General features: G+C 38.2%; 1 protein-coding gene across 7 annotated transcripts in view; it reads left to right on the top strand.

The window, feature by feature from the left end:
• ENOX2 (ecto-NOX disulfide-thiol exchanger 2) overlaps positions 1–23,582 on the top strand; it is a 359,324-nt gene that overhangs the window by 240,307 nt on the left and 95,435 nt on the right. For all 7 annotated transcript variants that reach the window (XM_037037287.1, XM_037037285.1, XM_037037286.1 and 4 more), the window contains one exon: positions 16,510–16,644. In XM_037037287.1, coding sequence (XP_036893182.1) covers positions 16,548–16,644 — 97 coding nt within the window. In that variant the 5' untranslated portion in view covers positions 16,510–16,547. The remainder of the gene's footprint in view (positions 1–16,509; positions 16,645–23,582) is intronic.

Here is a 23,582-nt window from a genome sequence, read left to right as displayed (position 1 = left end):
TGTTCAATGAGCTAGGAGAACAGAGAAAGTAAATGGGCTCTTTGAGAGGAAGTTTAGTGTGACAAATCAGACTATGGGCATTGACATCAGAACTACCTAGGTTTATGTTTCTATTCTACAACTTTTAGCTGTGTGATATTGAGCTGATGACTTAAACTATCTGTGCCTCATTTTCATATTCACATGGTATATTATAATAATTCATATATATTCTGAGTCTTTCAATAGACTTTAAGCCCTTCAAGGGCTGGGAACCCCATCATCATTATCATCTTAACTATTACCATATTATTATTACCATTTACCAAGTACACAATATGTGTCAAGGGACATGAATAGAGGACTCATGGGCATGGACAATGTGGGGAGAATTGACCATGGGAGTGGGGGTATGGGACAGAGGAGAGCAATAGGGGAAAAGGCAGGACAGCTGTAACTGAACAATCAATCAATCAATAAATAAATATTCAAAAGTCAAAAAAGAAGCCATGCTAAATTGCTTACCCACATTTTCTAATTTAACTTTCAACAAACCTATCAGGCAGATACTATCATTTTCTTAATTTTTCATTTGCCTTTTTCCTCATCAAGCCCAGTTATTTATTCAGAGCACTTGCCACAATATATAATTATTTTATTTTCATTTGTATTTTAATGTGTCCCTCCTGCACTGGAGTATAGCTTCATAACACCAAAGATGAGGCCTATTTGACTCCCCTTAATGTTTTCAACAACTAAAATGTTGCCTGACACATAAAAAATGCTCAGTGAATGTATGGTAAATATGGAAAGAAGACTGGAGTGAAAACCAACAAAAAAGAAAAGAAAAGAAAGAGAGAATCAGAACATTATAGTTACTAGTAGTAGAGCTAGACTCCGGTCCAGGGTCATATGATGCCCAAATCCACGTTCTTGATCACTAGATAGGATTGCTTCCTACTCTGCTTGTTGACAAAATCCTCTCTCGATTTTGTATAAAACTATGTAACAGAGAATTACAAGAAGCATAAAAAACAATTAACATAAACCTGGACATAAGAAAGAGAATTACAGGAGAGTAAATTATCAGAGGAGAGCTTTTTTGTTAATAAAAGAATATATTGTGCCTGGCTGATGTGTAGTTCAGTGGATTGAGCACAGGCCACAAACCAAAGAGTCACTGGTTTAATTCCCAGTGAGGACACATGCCTGGGTTGCGGACCAGGTTCCCAGGGGGCGCCACATGAGAGGCAAAAACACATTGATATTTCTCCCCCTCTCTTTATCCCTCCTTTTCCCTGTCTCTAAAAATAAATAAATAAATAAATATTTAAAAAAAAAAATATATATATATATATGTTTTTTTAAAGAGTATATTGTAATTGGTAACATGGCACAAACATACTAAACTTGTTTCAAAGGAAATATTTGAAATAATTAACTCTACTACAGGATGGGTGTATCACCCATCCTACACCTACCACCTACAGTGTGTGTGGTCTTCAAGATCAAATAACTTATACAGTAATTGACTAGTTAATCAGTTAAACATAAACAATGCAGTGGAAGGGATTTAATAGTTATGGAGTGATCCCTACTTAAAGTGGATGATCACTTCCAAATCTTTTATTATTTTAGTGCTAATGAACTCTTGTTCCAAGTGCCATATCTTCAATCAACTTACCTTTGAAGGCACTCACTCACATCCACTCTAAAACCTGTGATCTCCTGAGGAGTTGCCACACAGGTGGAACAACAGAGCCAGTATAGCAGGATAGGTTCTTCAGACTTGGGTGAGGTATTTTGAAGATCATTTATCAAACATTAGCGCTTACCTTCGCTCCTGGGAAAATGAAAAATCTCTTTATTTAGTGATATGGGACTACTTTCATAAAACAAATAAATTGCTGGATGTCCATTTTTAATCTGGAAAGTGAATCAGCCCAGGACTCAACTTTTTCACTATTAAGTGATGATTCCAAATAGATGTTTATCACATCATGCTTTGTTAGTGCAAACCTTAAATCCAGATTGGCACCAGAGATAATCATCTGGGATTTTTCTTTGACAGTAAAAATTTACAAGTTTGTGTATATGTGTGATTATATCTATATAAGAAACAGGTTATAGCTAATGAGATTAAGCTGAATTATTAGTTGGGTGAATCTATCCCTGGTTTTAACTCTTAAGTAAATTCCTCCATGTAAATACAGTTGCCCTGGAGAGACCATCGGTTTAGCAATCATACCATTCCTTTAAAGACAAATCTATCATTCCAAAAAGGTATACATATAATCAATGAGTGTCATTGCATAGATTGTTTATTTTGCCCCAAGTCAATGTAAATTGATTTTCTTTATCCATTCATTCAAATATTTCTTGAAACCTACTTTATACTAGACACTGAAGTAAGAAATGGGGAAACAGAAATGACCAAAACCCAGTCCCTGATCTAAACAAATAAAATAAGAAACAAAAGACAAGTTACATTCAACACCACAGCAATACAAAGAATTATAAGGATTCAAAGGAACATGCAGGCTAGCAGAAGAGAGACATGTATCCAATAACAACAATTCAAGGCAGTTGATGATAAATATACAATTGTTCTTGCTCCCTGGAATGCTGTTCAACACTAATCCTCTATTCACTACCTGGAGGAAAATCCAATCCCTCCTTAAAGATTCATTCCAGTGATTCTTTGCCAGTGAAGGCTTTCCTGGCAATTCATCTCCTCCACCCACACCCCTCCCAACCCTAAATACATGTATCTAAACCCATTTCAGCAGATTTAATTGCTCCCCTGTTCCCATAACACTTTACTCATAGTTTTATTACAGCACTTATTCAATAATTTGTATGGGTTGTTTATATGTCATATCTCTCATTGTATTGTGAGTTCTTCCATAATAACAAATGAAGGGTTTTTTCATCTCTCTATTCTTGTTCACTAGCACAGAAACTGGCATATAGTAAAGTAGAAGTTTGGTTTGGGGAGGAGTGAGAGAATAAGCAAACAAATTAAAGTCAAATTCTAGATACAAGTTATGAAAACACATAGGAGTGAATGGTTAATTCCAGTGAGGTGGCTCCGTAGGCTAGGTGACAATGAGATGACCCTTAAAAAGTGAGTAGGATTTGACAGGTGGAGATAAGTGCTGGGGGCAGGGGAGGGAGATGAGAAGGACACTTAGGGAAGAACTCCTTAAGACTTTAACAACCGGACTTCTAGCCAACATGGAGGTGTAAGTAGATACACTTTGCCTCCTCACACAAACAAAAGAAGGACAACAACAATTTAAAAACAAACAAAAAAACAACCAGAACTGACAGAAAATTAAACTGTTTGGAAGTCCTACAACCAAGGAGTTAATTAAGAAACATTCATCCAGACTGGTAGGAGCGGCAGAGAAAGGCAGCCAGGGTGGAGAGGACTCTTGGCAGCTGGTGGAATGGGCAGTCTCCTATTGGCATAGGAATAAACCAGGAGGAACAACAGGGGAGCGAGACAGACTGAGCAACCCAGGGATCCAGAGCAGGGAAATAAAGCCTCAAAACCTCTGACTAAAAAAACCTGTGGGGGCTGAGGCAGCAGTGGGAGAAACTCCCAGCCTCACAGGAGAGTTCATTGGAGAGACCTACAGGGTCCTAGAATGTACACAAAACCATCCACCTGGGAATCAGCACCAAAAAGGCCCAATTTGCTTGTGGGTAGGGGAGGAAGTGACTGAAAGCCAGCCAAAAGCTGAGCAGGCAGCATTGTTCCCTGTCAGACCCCTCCCCATATACAGTGTCAACACAGCAATGTAGGTTGCCCCATCCTGGTGAACACACCTAAGGCTCTGCTCCTTACAACATAACAGGTGCACTGAGACAAAGAAATATGGCCCAAATGAAAGAACAGATCAAAGCTCCAGAATAAATACAACTAAGCAATGAAGAGATAGCCAACCATTCAGATGCACAGTTCAAAATATTGGTAATCAGGATGCTTACAGAAAGATTGAGTATGGCCACAAAATTAAGGAAAAAGTGAAGGGTATGAAAAGTGAAATAAAGGACCATGTACAGGAAACCAACAGTGATGAGGAGGAAATTGGGACTCAAATCAATGACTTGGAACAGAAGGAAGAAATAAACCAGAACAGAATGGAGAAACAAGAATTCAAAAAAAAATGAGGGGAGGCTTAAGAACCTCTGGGACAATTTTAAATGTTACAACATCTGAATCATAGGGGTGCCAGAAGGAGAAGAGGAAGAGCAAGAAATTGAAAACTTATTTGAAAAAATTAGTGAAGTAGAACTTCTCCAATCTGGCAAAGGAAATAGACTTCCAGGAAGTCCAGGAAGCTCAGAGAGTCCCAGTGAAGTTGGACCCAAAGAGGAACACACCAAGGCACATCATAATCACATCAGCCAAGATTAGAGATAAGGAGAGAATCTTAAAAGCAGCAAGAGAAAAGGAAATTGTTACAAAGGAGTTTCCATAAGACTATCAGATGATTTCTCAAAAGAAACCTTGCAGGCAATAAGGGGCTAGAAAGAAGTATACAAATCATGAAAGGCAAGGACCTGCATCCAAGATTACTCTATCTAAAAGCTATCATTTAGAATGAAAGGGCAGATAAAGTGCTTCCCAGATAAGGTCAAGTTAAAGGAGTTCATCATCACCAAGCCCCTATTAGATGAAATGTTATCTAAGGAAAAGAAGAAGATAAAAAATATGAACAGTAAAATGACTACAAACTCATAGCTATCAACAATTGAACCTAAAAAATAACAAACAAAAAACAAAGTAAACAACTAGAAAAGGAACAGATTCACAGAAATTGAGATCATATGGAGGGTTCTCGATGGGAAGGAGGAGAGGGGAATGGCATAAAAGATACAGGGAATAAGAAAGAAATGTTAGCCACAAAATAGACAAGGGGAGGTTAAGAATAGTATGGGAAATGGAAAAACCAAAGAACTTATGTGTATGACCCATGGACATGAACTAAGGGGGGTTGGGAATGATGGTGGAAGGAAGGTACAGGAGAGGGGAATAAAAGGGAGATAAAAGTGGGACAACTTTAATGGCATAATCAATAAAATATATTATAAAAATTTAAGAACTGAATTTACTGTAGCAAAATAATGCTGTTAATTACACACGTTCCTTGTATTTTCATGTAAACAAGCCTAGTAAGAACTCTACTTGCTAACATTTTAACAGGCACTTTGAATTAACATATATTTTGAAAATAGTTAATACATTGCTGTCCTTTAAAAAAACTGGTAATTTAGATCATTCTCTCCCCACCCCCACCAGATTAGTCCAGATTTTGGCTACATTGGTCCATTTTTAATTCTCACTCTTTTATCTAAAATCCTTTATTGAGAATAATTTCTGATTATGTTATATTTCCCTTGGTGACAGAGCTGGTGAGCAGCCAAACTGCTGCAAAAAAAAAAATATGTTTTGGCATTTCAGCCCAGTCCTTCTGGAGTAGGTAGGAAAGGCTTCATGGACATGTGGAATATTTACCTCTGACTACTGATATCTATGGAAAAAACTTTTTATGGCTTTTCTTCTACCTCCCAACTTGCATGCCAAAATAAAAGTCTTTTGTGCTGAGATGATTTACAATTATATCTCTCCCAAATGTGCAGTGTATACCTGCATATACATCTATAACCCATTTCAATGTCTTGGTTTATGTCATCCATGCTCCTGGAATATCTTCCTCCCTCTTTTTTTTAATCTCTCTAATAAAACTACCTATCCCTCAAGACACATTCTATAGAAATCTGATCCACTCTTTCAAATTCTACCTTCTCCATGGAGCCTTTCCTACTTACTCAAGCCACAGCAGTTCATCATTGCTTTAACTTCAATAACACTTCTGATCTATACCATTTGAGTTTTTCATTTTTCCTGATTGTTTAATTGGAGATAGTAAAACATAATGGCTAAAAGTAAACATCTTGTATGACCTTGGACAATATATGTGACCTTTCAAAGTCTTTCATATATTACATGGAGATATAAATAGTCCCTATCTCATAGGGTTATTTAAAAGTTTCATGAGCCCTGCCCAGGAGTCTTAGTTGATTAGAACATCATCCCATACAGTGGAAGGTTGAGGGTTTCATTCCCAGTCAGGGCACATACCTAGGTTGTGGATTTGATCTCCAGGTGGGGCACATACAGGAGTCAACTGACCCATGTCTCTGTCTCACATTGATGTATCTCTTTCACATTGGTGTTTTTCACATCAGTGTTTCTCTCTCCATCCCCTTCTGTCTCCCTGAAATCAATAAACATATCCCTGGGTGAGGATTGAAATAAAATGAAATGAAATGAAAAATAGTTAATTGAGAATAATGCATGCTGAGTGCTTTAGTACCTAGTATATGGAGAGTGTTCAATAATTAGTGATAGTAATGGATGGAGGTAGAGTAGTGATAATAAAAATCTTCATCATCATTATTGGTCTCTTCGATTAGTTTATATAGCCTTTGAATGCAGGTACTGTATGTCCTATCTGCTTATTTTCTGGTCTCCCTCTTACTCCAAAAATACTCAGTTGGCTAATTTAATATCTGTTGATTATATGTTCAGTTCTATTCAATAGTACTGCCTCAAAGATGTGAAATTTGATCAAGAATACAATTTTTCATTTTTATTGATACTATGGAAGCCCTTGGATTTTTTTTGGGGGGGGAGATTTGCATTCATAGTACCTTGGATGGAGGTCTTGCTGAAGTAATCATTTACAACTAGACTATGAGAACAGTGGGAAACCTCTTAATCATCCCAAGCTCCTGTGGTGTGTATGCTTGGGGAAAAAAGCAGAAAACCATAAACTCTGATAAGCAAAATCAAACAGCTAAATAAATGGAGACATATTTCATATCATGGATAGGAGACTCCATATTATCAAGATGTCAGTTCTTCCCAAGTTGATTCAATGCAATTTCAATCAAAATCCAAACAAATTATTTTGTGGATATCAATAAACTGGATCTAAAATTTATATGGAGAGGCACAAGGCCCAGAATAACCAACATGATATTGAAGGAAAAGAACAAACTTGGAGGACTGATGCTACCCAACTTCAAAACTAAGTATAAAGTTACACTTAACAAGACAGTGTGGAATTGGTAAAAGAATATATAAGTAGGTCAATAGAACAGAATAGAGCACCCAGAAACAAACCTCCATAAATAGAGTCAACTAACTTTTGACAAAGGATCAAATAACACAATGAAGCAAAGATAATCTTTTCAAAAAATACTGCTGAACAACTTGACATCCACATGCAAAAACAATGAATTTAGAAACAGACCTTATACCCTTCTTAAAAATTAACTCAAATTGAATTAAAGACCAGAATGTAAAACAACAACTGTAAAACCCCTGGAAGATAACAAGGGAGAAAACCTCAGTGACCATAGGTATGGTGATGAGTTTTTAGATATACCACCAAAGGCACTATCCATGAAAGAAAGGCTTGATAAGATACATTTAATTAAGATTAAAAATTCCTTCTCCATGAGAGACAATGTCAAGAGAATGAAAAGACAAGCCATAGACTGGGAGAAAATATTTCTAATGTACACATCTGACAATGGACTGTTATATAAAATATACAAAGAACACTTAAAACTTAAAAAGAAAACAACCTGATTAAAAACTGGGCCAGGGAAGAGAGATTAAGATGGCAACAAAGTAGCATGGAGGGAATCCAGCTCCCGTACACCTGGTATAAAATCCGGGTGGATCTACTGAGGAACAGCATAATCAACCAACAATTCCCCAGCATTTATGAAAATAAGAGACCAGAGAGTGTGACGGAGGAACCAGACAGCTACAGGTCAGTGAGAACTCCGGAAGGCAAGTGAGGACAAAAGTGGCTGCGCCCAAGGCCTCTGAGGCCAGGGGCTGCCTGCTGGCCTGGCCTGATACTTGAGTGCAGACAATAGGAGGTGCAGGTGACCTTGGCTGGTGCCTGAGTGTGAACGGGAAGCAACAGGCAATCTTGGCCAGCGCCTGGCTGCATCAGTGCCACCGCTGGGACCGGGAGACAGAGACCAAAGTCTGGGGCCAGTGCGGGGGGGCGCCTGCTATAGAGGGAACTCCAGAAGCCTGGCACCCGGCAGGTCTACAACAGACTCTGTGGGAGCCGTGGGCTTGCTACAGGGTCCGTGGGAAAGAAATGACTCCCTCCCTCCCTGTCTAAGCAAGGCTGGGCAATACCGAGCAGAGACCTGTGGGCTTAAGTTTACGTAAAGGGTAACAAGGGCAGAGGGCCGTGTTCAACTGCAGACTCTCTGGTCACCAGCCCGCCAGCCCGCCAGCCCGCCAGCCCGGGGGAATTGAGAAGGACACTGTCGTTGCCGGTCTTTTGGGGACTGGACTGGGCTAAGAGGCAGGCTTTGTGGAGAAGTCTTTATTGGAAAGTGAACTGAGGTGTTTTGTGACAGCAACTTGCCTCACAGCCCAACCAGCCCCACAGCCATCCAGGGGAGGGGTGGGAGCACTTGGGTCCTGCCACAGGACTGGGAAGGACAGTGCCAGATCCCGCAGAACCCAGGCAGCCTGCTAGGGGTGCAGGCGCCCACATCCTAATCCAGAAGCCTGGCTCAGGCGCGAGCGCGAGGGTGCACACCTACATCCCAGCCTACAGACAGGTACTGCTGCAACCAGAAAAACTGGTTTGGACAGTTTAAAACAGACAAAGGAAGATTTTTTTTATCAACTTCTTTTCTAAGTAATCTGATATTTTTAAGTTGTATTGTTCCTCTATCTTTCAATACTTTGTCCCTCATTTTTCTTTTTATCTGGTTTTAGTCTTTCTTCCTTTCTTCCCAAACTTTTCACTTATTCCTCCTTTCTCCTGACTTTTTGTGTGTGTGTGTGTGTGTGTGTGTGTTGGATTGTTTGTTTGTTGCTTAGTTTTCTTTTACCCACAAGAGACACAAATAACTGGGAACTGCAAAAGGACCATAGTAGGACCTAAAGAGGGGGCATCTCAACAATAGTGACACAGAGACAAATTTCACTTTGGTATAGCAGAGAAGCCTCAAGTTGCTGCATAGGTGTATTATTATTTTTTTCATTATTCTCACTTCTTTTTTTTTAAAGATTTTATTTATTTACCTTTAGAGGGGAAGGGAAGGAGAGGAGAGAAATATCAATGTATGGTTGCATCTCGTGAGTCCCCCACTGGGAACTGGCCTGCAACCCAGGCACGTGCCCTGACTGGTAATCGAACTGTGATTGTCTGGGTCACAGGCTCATGCTCCATCCACTGAGCTACACCAGCCAGGGCTTCTTTTTTTATTTTAATTATATCTTTGTATTCCTCCTCTTTCTGTATAGGTTTCTTAGTCCTGGCTGGTTATATTGTACTATTTGACAGGTTTCCCCAGTTCTTTCATCCACAGTGTATTACTAATTTTCTATACTTCACACCACTTGCTTTCCTTTGGCATACTACCCAAGCTCTATAACCCCCCATTCAGACAGATCACATAGGGGCTGTCATGTGAATGTTCCTGTAATATTGTAAATAACAGCTGTTCTATACAACGGTAAATACTTCACAACACATCTCTTGGACCTTAGACCACCTTACAGGTTCTTGAATTCTATTACTGTAGTGATTAACTCTATTTGCTCACATGCTAAACCTAGTTACTAACCTTTACTCTCACCTTACCTCAAAATCTGACCACGCACAACCACACTGCTTTCTAGATCCAACTCACAAGCCTTCCCTTCCCAAGAAGAGACTTATCTTCTCTACATCCTTTCTTAAAAGTGTCAAGCTGGGTCAAACAGTACGGTTAACACTATACATAGCTTAAAGATCGTCTATTCCTTCTCTACCGACTGTGACTGTAAATAACATAAAATACTCTTCCACTATCATAAACCATTTTGCCTCCCCCTCCAACTGATCACACACACACACAAAAAGCAGTAGGTGGAAGCAGAGAACACCAAGATACCTGCAGGAAACTGCACCACTGAATTTCACAGGTATTCTACCACATAAGTTCACACCATAAACCCAGGGAATCAGAACAAATCAATTTAAGAAGCTGAGGACAACAAGAAGAGTATCAAAAACAATGGGAAGACAAAGAAACAATCCCCAAATGAAAGAAAAGGTGGAAGTCTCAGAAACAATGTTAAATGAAATGGAGGCAAGTCAACTATCACAAATTGAATTCAAAGGACTGGTTATCAGGAAATTCAAAGAGCTTACAACGAGCTACCAGAAACTACAGGGAAGCTACAATGAACTCTCTGCAAACTATATCAACATGAAAAAGGAAATAGAAACCATCAGCAAAGGCAAGAGGAAATGAAGAATACAATTTCTGAACTGAAGAACAAAGTACAAGGTATCAAAAGCAGGACTGATGAGGCAGAAGACCACATCAGTGACCTAGAGGACACAGTAGAAAGACTCTCCCAGACAGAGCAAGTACAGGAAAAGAGGCTCCTGAAAAATGAGGAGGGAATAAGAGAAATGCAAGACAATATGAAACATAATAATATCCGAATAATAGGGATACCAGAAGGAAAAGAAGAACAACAAGGGATAGAAAATCTACTTGAAAGAGTAATAACAGAAAATTTTCCTAATTTGATAAGAGATAAAGTGACACAAATCCAGGAATTGCAGAGAGTCTCAATCAGGTGGAACACAAAGGGGCCTACTACAAGACACATCTTCATTAAAATGGCAAAACTCCAAGACAAAGAGAGAATCTTAAAGGCAGCAAGGGAGAAAAAGGAAGTAACATACAAGGGAGACTCAATAAGCTTGGCTAATGACTTCTCAATGGAAACATTCCAAGCAAGAAGAGAATGGCAAGAAATATTCCAAGTAATGAGAACCAGGGGCCGACAACCATGGCTACTTTACCAAGCAAGGCTCTCAATCCGGATAGAAGGCCAAATAAAGAGCTTCCAAGACAAAAGAAGTCTAAAAGAATATGCATCCACCAAACCAGCTCTACAAGAAGCACTAAAAGGGCTGCTTTAAGGAAAAAAAGAAAAAGAGAGAGACAGAGAGAAACACAGGTACATAAATGGTAATGAATAAGTACCTTTCAATAATAACCCTAAACATAAATGGATTAAATGCTCCAATTAAAAGACATGGAATAGCTGAATGGATAAGAAAGCATGACCCACACATATGCTGCCTACAAGAGACCCACCTCAGGTCAAAAGACCATCACAGACTAAAAGTGAAAGGCTGGAAGCAAATTTTCCAAGCAAATGGACAAGGAAAAACAATCAGGGTAGCAATTCTCATATCAGACAAAACAGACCTCAAAAAAAGGGGCCATAAAGAGAGACCCAGAGGTCACTTCATAATACTCAAGGGAAGAATCCACCAAGAAGACATTAACATCTTAAATATATATGCACCCAACATAGAAGCACCCAAATATATAAAGAAAATCCTAGAGAACCTCAAGAAAGATATTGACAGCAACACAATTATAGTAGGGGATTTTAACACCCCACTGTCAAAAATGGACAGATCTTCCAAGCAAAATATCAACAACGATATTGCAGCATGAAATGACACACTAGATGAAATGGACCTACTTGATATATGGAGCCCTCCATCCCAAAGAAGCTAAATACACTTTCTTTGCACATGGAATATTATCTAAGATAGACTACATGATAGGACACAAAATGAGTCTCAACAAATTAAGGAAAATAGAAATCATAGCAACCATGTTCTCTGATCACAAGGGACTCAAATTGGAAACTAACCCCACAGGAAAAAACCTAAAACATCCAAAAGCTTGGAGACAGAATGGTATGCTATTAAACAACGAATGGGTCAAGATTGAAATTAGGGAAGAAATCAAAAAGCTTCTGGAAACAAATGAAAATGAACTCACAACAACCCAAAACTTATGGGACACAGTAAAGGCAGTCCTGAGAGGTAAGTTCATAGCAATACAGGCTTAACTAAAGAAGATAGAAACATATCAAACAAACAACCTAACCCAACACCTGCAAGAACTCAAAGAACGATAACAAAGACAGCCCAGAGCAAGTAGAAAGAAGGAAATAACCAAGATCAGAGCAGAATTAAATGACATAGAGACTAAAAACACAATTCTAAGGATCAATGAATCCAGGAGTTGGTTTTTTGAAAAGATAAACAAAATAGATAAACCTTTAAGTAGGCTCATTAAGAAAAGAAGAGAGAGGACCCAAATAAACACAATGAGAAATGAAAGAGGAGAGATTACAACTGATACCACAGAAATAGAAAGGATTGTAAGGAATTGCTATGCAGAGTGGTATGCCAAGAAATTTGAAAACCTAGGTGAAATGGAAAAATTTCTAGAAAAATATAATCTTCCAAAACTCAACGAAAAAGTAACAGAAAACCTAAACAGGCCAATAACAGCAGATGAAATTGAAGCAGTAATCAAAAACCTCCCATCACACAAAAGCCCTGGACCAGATGGTTTCACAGGAGAATTCTACAAAGCTTTTAAGGAAGAGCTAACCCCTATTCTTCACAGACTATTCCAAAAAATCCAAAAGGTGGAAAAACTCCCCAACTTTTTTTTTATGAAGCCAGCATCATCCTAATTCCAAAGCCAGATAGACACACAACAAAGAAAGAAAACTTCAAGCCAATATTGCTGATGAACATAGACACTAAAATCTTTAATAAAATATTGGCAAGTTGCATCCAACAATACATCAAAAAGATCATACACCATGACCAAGTGGGATTCATCCCAGGGATGCAAGGATGGTTCAATATTTGCAAATCAGAAAATGTAATGCATCACATAAACAAAAGCACAGACGAAAACCCCATGATCATATCAATAAATGTGGAAAAAGCTTTTGATAAGGTATAACACCCATTTATGATAAAGGCACTCAGAAAAATGGGAATAGAGGGAGCATTCCTCAATATAATGAAGGCCATTTATGAAAGACCTACAGCCAACATCATACTCAACAGGCAAAAACTAAAAAGCTTTTCCACTAAGATCAGGAAAAAGACAAGGTTGTCCACTTTCACCACTTCTATTCAATATAGTATTGGAAGTTTTAGCTACAGCAATCAGATAAGAAAAGGACATAAAAGGAATCCAAATTGGTAAGGAGGAAACAAAACTGCCATTGTTTGCAGATGATATGATAGTGTACCTGGAAAATCCTATAGCCTCTACTAAAAAACTGCTTGAACTAATAAATGAATTTGGGAAAACAGCAGGATACAAAGTCAATATCGAGAAATCAAAGGCACTTTTGTATGCCAACAATGAAATAGAAGAAGTAAAAATCAATAAAAATATCCTATTTGATATAGCAAAAACAAAAATAAAATATCTGGGAATAAACTTAACCAAGGAGGTAAAAGACTTGTATGCAGAAAACTACACAACACTGAAGAAAGAAATCAAGGAAGATACAAACAAATGGAAACATATACCGTGTTCATGGATTGGAAGAATTAACATCATCAAAATGTCCATACTACCCAAAGCAATTTACAGATTCAATGCAATACCTATTAAAGTACCAATGGCATATTTCACAGACATAGAACAAACACTTCAAAAAGTTATATGGAACCATAAGAGACCCCAAATAGCAGCGGCAATTTTGAGAAAAGTTATATGGAACCATAAAAGACCCCAAATAGCAGCCGCACTTTTGAGAAAGAAGAACAAAGTAGGAGGGATCACAATACCTGTTATCACACTGTATTACAAGGCCACTGTCATCAAAACAGCCTGGTACTGGCATAAAAACAGACACATAGACCAATGGAATAGAACAGAGAGCCCAGAAATAAACCAAAATCTCTACAGTCAATTAATATTTGACAGAGGGGGCAGTAACATAAAATGGAGTAAAGATAGCCTCTTCAACAAATGGTGTTGGGAGAACTGGACAGCTACATGCAACAAAATGAAACTCAAGTACCAAGTTACACCATACACCAAAATAAATTCAAGGTGAATAAAAGACTTAAATATAAGCCATGACACCATTAAAGTCCTAGAGGAGAGCATTGGCAGGAAAATCTCAGACATTCCACACAGCAAGATTTTTACTGATATGTCCCCTAGAACAAGGGACATAAAGGAAAGAATAAACAAATGGGATCTCATCAAAATTAAAAGCTTCTGCATGGCTAAGGAAACCGGTATCGGGATAAAAAGAGAAGCAACTGTTTGGGAAAACATATTTGCCAATGATACCTCAGACAAAGGTTTAATCTCCAATATATACAAAGAACTCACACAACTCCACTCAGAGAAGATTAGAAACCCAATTAAAAAATGGACAAAGGACTTGAAGAGACATTTCTCCAAGGAGGACATACAGAGGATCCAGAGACACATGAAAAGATGCTCGATATCGCTAGCTATCAGAGAGATGCAAATTAAAACCACAATGAGATACCACTTTACACCAGCCAGAATGGCCATCATTAACAAAGCAACAAACCACAAGTGCCAGAGAGGTTGTGGGGAAAAGGGGACTCTAGTTCACTGTTGGTGGGATTGCAGACTGGTACAACCACTATGGAAAACCATATGGGATTTTCTAAGAAAATTAAAAATGAACGTGCCTTTTAACCCAGCAATTCCACTGTTAGGAGTATATCCTAAGAACCCTGAAACACCAATCCAAAAGAACCTATGCACCCCAATGTTCATAGCAGGACAATCTCCGATAGCCAATAGTTGGAAGCAACCTAGATGCCCATCGGTAAATGACTGGATCAAAAAACTATGGTACATATACACAATGGAATTCTATGCAGCAGAAAGAAAGAAGGAGCTTCTACCCTTTGCAGCATCATGGGTGGAATTGGAAAGCATTATGCTGAGTGAAATAAGCCAGGCAGTGAAAGGCAAATACCATATGATATCACCTTTTACAGGATTCTAAACAACAAAACAAACAAGCAAGCAAAATATAACCAAAGACACTGTAATACAGAAGGTGCTGACAGGGTCCAGAGGGGAGAAGGGAGAGAACTACATGGGAAAAGGGGAAGGACTCACATGAACAAGTATAAAGGACACATGGACATTAACTAAGGTGGGGCGTGGAAATGGGAGGGAGGAGGGGAGCATTTCCGGGGCAGGGCTGGGAACATAAGACAGAAAACTGTACTTGAACAATTATTAAATTTAAAAAAAATTTAAAAATAACTGGGCCAAAGGCTTTAACAGGTACCTCACCAAAGAAGATATACAGATGGCAAATAAGCTTATGAAAAGAAGCTCCACATCGTATGTCATCAAGGAATTGCAAATTAAAACAACAGTGATACCACTACATACCTATAAGATTGTCCAAAATCCAGAACACTGACACTATATACTGACACTATATACTGCTGAGGAGCGTGGAGCAGCAGGATCTCTCCTTCATTCCTGGTGGAAATGCAGAATAGTATGGCCACTTTGGGAGAAAGGTTGACAATTTCTTACAAAGGTAAACATGCTCTTACTACATGATCAAGTGATTGTGCTGCTTTGTATTCACCCAATGTAGTTGAAAATTTATGTCCACACAAAAATATACACATAAATGTTTATAGCAGTTTTATTCATAATTGCTAAAACTCAGAAACAACCACAATGCTCCTCAGTAGGTGCATGGATAAATAAACTGTGGTATATCCAGACAATGGAATATTATTCAACATTAAAAAGAAATGAGCTATCAAGTCATGAAAGGACATGGAGGAACCTTAAGTGAACATCACTAAGGTGACAAAGCCTATCTGATAGGCCATATACCGTATGATCTCAACAATATGACATTCTAGAAAAGGCAAAACTATGGAGACAATAAAAAAGATCAGTGGTTGCCGGGGTTGGAGGTGGGGAGGGATGAGTATTCAGATCAGAGAGGAATTTTAGTATTTTCACAATACTGTGTATGATACTATAATGGTGGACATTTGTCCAAACTCACAGAATGTACAATAACAGTGAACCCTAATGTGTTAAAACTATGGCTTTGGGATGTTTATGATGTGTCAATATAGGTTCATCAGTCATAACAAATGTACCACTCTAGTGGGGTATGTTGGTAATGGGGAAATCTATACATGTATGGAGGCCTGGGTTATATGTGAAATCTTTATACCTTCCCTTCAATTTTGTTGTGAACCTAAAACCTGCCCTAAAAAGAAGCCTTTGTAAAAATAAAAAAAAAACAAGAGGAAAGAAAGAACGAAAAAGAGGTGTAAGGGGAGGAGGGAGGAGAGAGAGAGGAAAGAACAAGAGAGAAACACACTTAACCTGGTAAACTGTTTTCAAATTCTGTGACTTCCCACAATTGCAAGTTGTATTGTTTTAACCCTTATAAAGAACTGGAATTAGGTCTTATCCATCACTTGACCATCAATTTCTGTAAAGAGTTTGCCAGAGTGTACATTGATAAGTAATCTGGACACTGAAACCTTAATACTACAAATAATTTTGCTTGTCATTTCTTTTTAGCTGATAATAGTAGAACTCTGAGCGTGGATTCCACTGCAATGACGCTTCCTATGTCTGACCCAACTGCATGGGCCACAGCAATGAATAATCTTGGAATGGCACCACTGGGAATTGCTGGACAACCAATTTTGCCTGGTATGCTATTTTTAATCACCTCACAAGTGTTTCTTTATATTGACCATATGGTCATAAATAGAACAGTATGACATAATTTATTTTGATGTTGACATTTACTATATTCTGCCTACTGTGTGCATTTTTTGTAACATGACCTTTATAGGATGGGTAGCCAGTAGTTCCTAGTATACTCCCTATTGCCCTATGGGCAAGTTAGGGGTATATCTGATGCAGGACATTGTCACTGAACATTTAAACAACTCATTGAAATAAAACGCAACAGGATTTGGCAAGGGCTTACACAGCTTGTCTAATTTTATGGATTTCTTAGAGGAGGCAAATAAACATGGAACTGGAATGAGAACTGAATAAGACATCCCCAAAATCATAGATTCTTAAAGGGAAGGAAAGGAGATAGTAGGGAACACACCAAAGACTACTGTTAACATTTGGTAGCTTTTAATATTTTTAAAGATTTTATTTATTTATCTTTAAAGAGGAAGGGGAGGAGAGAGGGAAATATCAATGTGTGTTTGCCTCTCATGTATTGCCTTCTGGGAACTGGCCCACAACCCAGGCATGTGCCCTGACTGGGAATCAAACTGCGATCCTTTGGTTCACAGGCCTGTGCTCAATTCACTGAGCTACACCAGCCAGGGCACTTTTAATATTTTTTAAACACAGTAATTCGTAAGAATAATCGTGGTATCATAACTCCATTGCCACAAAAGATAAAATTTGAAAAAATGCCCAATAACTGAAGGGTTTAGTTTAGACACAAAAAATTTTTCCTGGACTGTCGGAGCAATTAACCATTAAAAATTTATTTGTGGAGACATTAATTAGGGAATTACAATCTCAGAAAGCTCAGGGTACTTTATAAATGTCCTACGTATTAATCTCCTCAGATACATTTAATTGGGGCCCTACCTAAAGGTATGACAGGATCAGGCCAATCTGGGACTTTGCTACTCAAAATGTGGTCTGCATAACCTAGCAGTTGTCAAGAATCCCAGAATCTCAGGCCCCAGCTGACTTTTAAGAGAAGCTACATTTTAACATGATCCCCAGTTGATTCACAAGCATATTAAACCTGCAAAACAGTTCTACAGTGATACTACTTTGTTGTGCCATTTGTTTGTATAGTTAACTACTCCCACCTCCAAAAATAATTTCACAATTCCAGACTAGATTTTGAGTCCTTGTAGGTTATAATGAGGATAAGGTAGGCCACAATGATACATAGTAATAAGAAGAAATATGATTACATTGAAAGCTTACAAACAAGCAGCCAAACATAAAGAAAAAATATGTGTATGAGAAGTGAGTCGAGAAAAAAAGAGCTTAGGTTCTATATGTAACAGAAGCAAAGAACTGTTTCATCAAACTTTAATTCATACCATGAGCTGTTGGTGACTAGACTGTATCCTACTCCATTAAACTAACCACAATTGAAATGAGCAACCAGGAGTCCTTTGAGGGCTAGAATGATTGGACTATGGATCTCCTTAGGTCTTAAATTGCTAGTGGGGTCAATCCGGAATCAGTGGGCATTACAATAGGAGCTGGTATTGCATAGTGCTTAAGAACTCAGACTCTAGAATCATTCTGCCTGACTTCTAAGCCTGTTTCTCAACTTCATCTTGGGTAGTCTTATATATCTTCTATGAAACTGGGTTTCCTCATTCATAAAAGCAGACTAGTAGTACCTAACCCTTAGTGTTGATGTGAGAATTAAATTGTGCATAGCACAATGCTTGCCATATAGTTATTGTTAAAAAGTGTTGTCTGTTAAACTACTTAAAAATCTTTATTAATGTATTTTTCATAGGCATTTATAAAGGAAGTAATGGGTTTTTAATTTAGTTTTTCTTTATTATTTCATTATAATAGAATTTAAGCTAAAATAGTATATATTCTTTTAAAGCTCCATATAGTGGTCCTGAGTCACAACCTCTTATAGTCCAGAGTGACTAGATAATCTTATTGGCTTAAATATTACTAGTTTGTGGAAATATGAACTGTATAGCTGTATGTCCCAGGAAAAATCTTGAAGCCATATCTGATCTGACATCAAGAAAATTAAATGTTAGATTATATCAGGTTATTTTTAAATCCTCACACCTAAATATAAGTCTGTGCCTAAGAAATAATCTTCAGTGCTTAAATATTCAACCATAATGTGGAGCAAAACAGACCTAGTATTGAGAAAGGAAAAAATCCAAACCACTGTTACAGGCCCAAAGTTTACACGGAGGCCAATATCATGCCTAGAAAATTTGGATGGGTTTTCTTACCAGAACCTCAGAGGGCTGTTTGTTCAAAAATCATACCTTGCTTAGTTTTTAACAATGCAGGCCTGAAGGACAGACTACTTGGTTTTGAATCCTTGCTCTGCCATTTGCTAGCTATGTGACCTTGAGCAAGTTATTTGACCTATCAATACTTCAGTTTCCTCATCTGTAAAGTGGGGATAATTATAGTATCTACCTCATAGCATTACAGTAAAGATTAAATAATATACTGTGCACAATGCTTGGCATATAATAAGCACTCAGTAAAGGTCAACTATCATCATTATTATTACCGATAGTAACATTACATGCTCTTTAGGATGAAGGAAATATTAACGTACTTCCATCAAATGGCTGCTAAGCTGCCATTTAAATTGAAAGTATTTGGGTTCTCAATAACATATAATCAAAAAAAAAGAAAGTACTTTGGTTCCCAGCAGCCACTGTTGGCTCTAATGAGTGTTTCCCTCATCAACCTCTACTCATACATTTCAAACTTCAAGAGAGATTTTAATGTATACCTCTAGCCCCCTTTTCCTACATCTTGTTTTCTTAAGGATTATGAAGAAATGGCTTTGCAGGGTCCCCTTCAACCTAGTGATTTAGTGATCTTATAGCTATGCTCCAGGATGTTACTTGACTTTTTAAAACCTAGTCTTAGAGCCCTGGCTGGTGTAACTCAGTGGGTTGAGCACAGTCCTGGGATCCAAAGGGTCGCCAGTTCGATTCCCAGTCAGGGCACAAGCCTGGGTTGTGGGCCAGGTTCCCAGTAGGGGGCACATGAGAGGCAACCACACATTGATGTTTCTCTCCCTCTCTTCTTCCCTTCTCCTCTCTCTGAAAATAGTTATATAAAATCTTTTTTAAAAAACTTGGTCTTAGAAATATTGATACTTAGTTTAATAGTGTTCTTCTTGTCTTAAAAGTACATAAGGCAATAGCAGTAGACTGAAACATACTTTGTAAAGCTGTGTATAAAAATCACTTGTGTTATTTGTGAACTGGTTTTTCTTCTCTCTGTATTATTTTACAATCAAAATTAGAATGTGGGCTCTGAATCTAGACTGTGTAGGTTCAAGTAAATCCTTGCTCTGATATTAAGTAGCTGTGTCACTTTTGGAAGTTATTTAGCATCTCTGTGTCTCAGTTTCTTCATCCATAAATGGAGATAATAGTAGCCCCTATGTCGTAGGGTGATTATGATGATTACTGAGTTAATACGTGTAAAGTTTTAGAATGATGCCTGGTTTACAGCAATCTTCCAAAGAATTCTTCTATGATTGTTATTATTTTAAATTCATATTTTATATGGCTCACAAAAAATTGAATTATGGCTCATTTGTATTGTTAACAATAGTAAAGTATAATGAATACAACAGCAAAATTTTTTCCCTGGAGAAGCACTGGACAATGGCAGGCGAAGAGGAGAGTATCTGTCTCAAAGTGCTAATGACTTTGCACTTTGTAAATGTGGTGGAATGTCCAAACAATAGAAGTTTGGCACCATATCCCAATACTGCCTACCTTTCTTGCTAAAGTCTGGGAAACAGAGTGCCTGTCATCTTTATTAAGCAATATTTTATGTGAACAGGATAAAACCTCTGTAATTTACTTCCCACCCCTCAAAATTCCTTAAAATGGAAAAAGATGCAATGAGCTACATGGAGTTATTCCCAGAGGTCGCTATTAATGGCTCAGTAATTCAGCTACTTTTCTGTCTCTTAGGAGGTTTCCTACTGAGCCAGTAGACTTTTCTTTGTCTTGTCTTATCTGACCTATCTATTACAATACAAAAGGCTTTTGGCCTTGATTAAAAACAAATGATACAGCCCTGGGTAGTGTGGCTCAGTGGATTGAGCACCGACTTGCAAACCAAAGGGTCATCGGTTTTATTCTCAGTCTAGGGCACATGCCTGGGTTGCAGGCCAGGTCTCCAGTAGAGGGAGTATGAGAGGCAACCACACATTGACGTTCTCTCCCTCTCTTTCTCCCTCTCTTTCTCCCTCCCTTCCCCTTGGTTTAAAAATAAATAAAAAATATTTTTTAAAAAATGAGACATAAACTTCCATGACTTACGCCACAGAGCTCAAATTCATACTGGCATGGATGCCGAGTCTCTTGGACACATATTTGTCATCAGGGCAATTTGTGGAGGTTCTTTTTATCCAACATGGTATTTTGTATAGTTGCTGTTCAATCAAGTTAATCTACAATGATCATAGATTAGGAGGTCCCCTCTGGCCGGTGGCTTTCTTTCCTGAAAGAATATTTGCTTTGCCAAACTAGTCAAATAAGACTAATGTTAGATTTCATATGAAAAAAACGTATCAAAAAGAGTCAGGCTTTCTGTTTAGGAATCACTGTTCTGTCTGTAGTGCAAGATAAATCCAAGGAAGGACCAATGAGGAGGTACTCATTAAATACTGTGTGCTACTTCCTTTATTTGCCCCTCAGTGAAAATATCTTTAACATTCAAATGTATAGCTTGTAAATTCCCATAACAGAAAAAGAGTCCCATATTATGGTGTCCCCACTGTATTGACTGTGACTCCTCCATAATGAGAGATGTTGGAAAATACAGACTCATGGACCTTATTCCCAGAGCAAGACCCTGCCCATCTATGAGCATTGTACTTCTTAAGGAGTCAGTTCTCACTACACCCAGCAAGCCAACTCTGATAAAAACAGAAAGAAAGAATGAGGGTATATGGGACATGACAGGTACATGACAGGTCGCTGTTGTACAAGACAGGTCACTGTCTTGTACATAGTACATGACAGTGACCTGTTGGTATATGGTACATGACAGGTCACTGTTGTACAAGCTCCTAAAGGAGGCCTGAACTTGGGTTTCTATTATTTTTAATATGTTCAAGAAACAGAATATGCCTTCAGTGGCATTTAAGGTTGAGATCCTGAGAGAGGAGAGCACTATTCACCATCATGGTGGACACTTCACCAAGAGCCAATGATATATAAACTACATTATCAAATTGAATTAATGTCTCTCCAAAACAAGCTTGAATCCTACCCAGTGATGGTACTCTCAAGTCTCCCCATGGAAATGCTCATGAAGCATGCTATAGTGAGACCATTCATTCATTCATTCATTCATACAGGAAATATTTACTAAGTCCTGCTGTATGTAAGGTACTGTGAAAAGCCCTAGGGATGTGCAGTGAACAAAGAAAAACAATGATTCTAACCATCATAGTGACTCCAGTACTTGTAGAACCCCAACTCCAAGTTTTCTCCCTATTCTCATGTATGATATGCCTCTTGACTAACAACAACTCAAAGGTTTTTCATCCATTTTGTCCTTTTGTGCTTTTATTCACCCATGCATTCATTAAAAATATATTGAGCTATGTCAAGTAGATCCAAAATGGGCATGGCTCAATCTGTCTTCAAGTTTACAGTCCAGTAGCAGAGACTACTAAGTCATTATCACTGTACTATAATAGCAAGGTATGTCCAGAAAGTATCCAGCTATGTAACATGGAAAATAGAGGTATTTTTTGAAGAAGGAATATTGTACATAGGACAATGACACCTCAGTGCCCTTCAAAGTAGGCACTTTGGGACCTCACACAGTTCTCTCAGTCACCATCAGCTGCCTATCATATTTTCCTGAATCACCAATAGTCTGAAATCTCTTTCCTTTCAAAGGTGATTTTAATTTGGAGAAGAGCCAAGTCACATGGTGCAAAATCTGGGCTGTAGTCACCTGGGCTGAGTCACCTGGGTGCCTTGATGTTTTGCCAAAAACATCTGCAGGAGACATAATACGTGAGCGGGCGCATTGTCCTGATGAAGCTGCCTATCACCATTTGTCCATAGCTGTGGCTTTCTGAATTATCTGAATAGTTTCCACTGAGGAATGTTCAAGCTTAATGAAAATTTGATGCAGATTCATTGCTCTATTTGCTGAGTCATTTTGAATGTGACAGCCACACAGTACACATGCTCACTCAATGGCATCTACTGCTGCCACTGACTAGTACAGTGAAGTTGTCATTGTTTACACATGGGCATTCTAGTCCACTCTCTTTGGCTATTAGGTTACATCGATGTCACACAGATCTTTCTTGTTATTTTAACAATGGCCAGACATTTTCTGGACAGATCTTTGTATATAGCAAGTGTCATAGTACAAACATAGAAAGAAAAGTATTGTTTTAGGCAGGGTGGGATGTATGGGAGGAGGTTGTTATATAGGTAGTGATGGTCAGAGAAGATTCACAGAAGTGGTAACATTTGAACTTGGTGTCCTAGGATATATAGGAGTATGTCAGGTGGAAAAAAAAACACTAACAGCCCAGGCAGAGGAAACAGTACACCAAAGACTAAAAGGTATGCAAGAGTGTACAGTATGGAGACAATGGTTCAATACTGAGTTGAAGTACATCACCCCATTCCACAAAGAGTTTGAGGCAACTTATGAAAAATTACAATAAAAGAGGAAAATATATAAGTAATATAAGCCAGCATCTGAGAAAATATAAATGAGAACAGATGGTGAAGACCAGGTAGAGAGGTTAATTATAATTAAGACTTGTAGGTCATAAGATCTTATCCAGTTTCTAAAATTGAGCTGCACCTGTGATAATGTAGCCAAAACAAAAAGGGAAACCTGACAAGTTATATAATTTGCATTTTCCA

This window comes from Sturnira hondurensis, unplaced genomic scaffold, assembly GCF_014824575.4.
Source record: "Sturnira hondurensis isolate 20B ecotype Veracruz unplaced genomic scaffold, ASM1482457v3 Scaffold0022910, whole genome shotgun sequence".
NCBI classification, from domain to species: domain Eukaryota; kingdom Metazoa; phylum Chordata; class Mammalia; order Chiroptera; family Phyllostomidae; genus Sturnira; species Sturnira hondurensis.
Note: the sequence above shows the minus strand (reverse complement) of the source record. Positions and strands in the feature narration are given on the sequence as shown.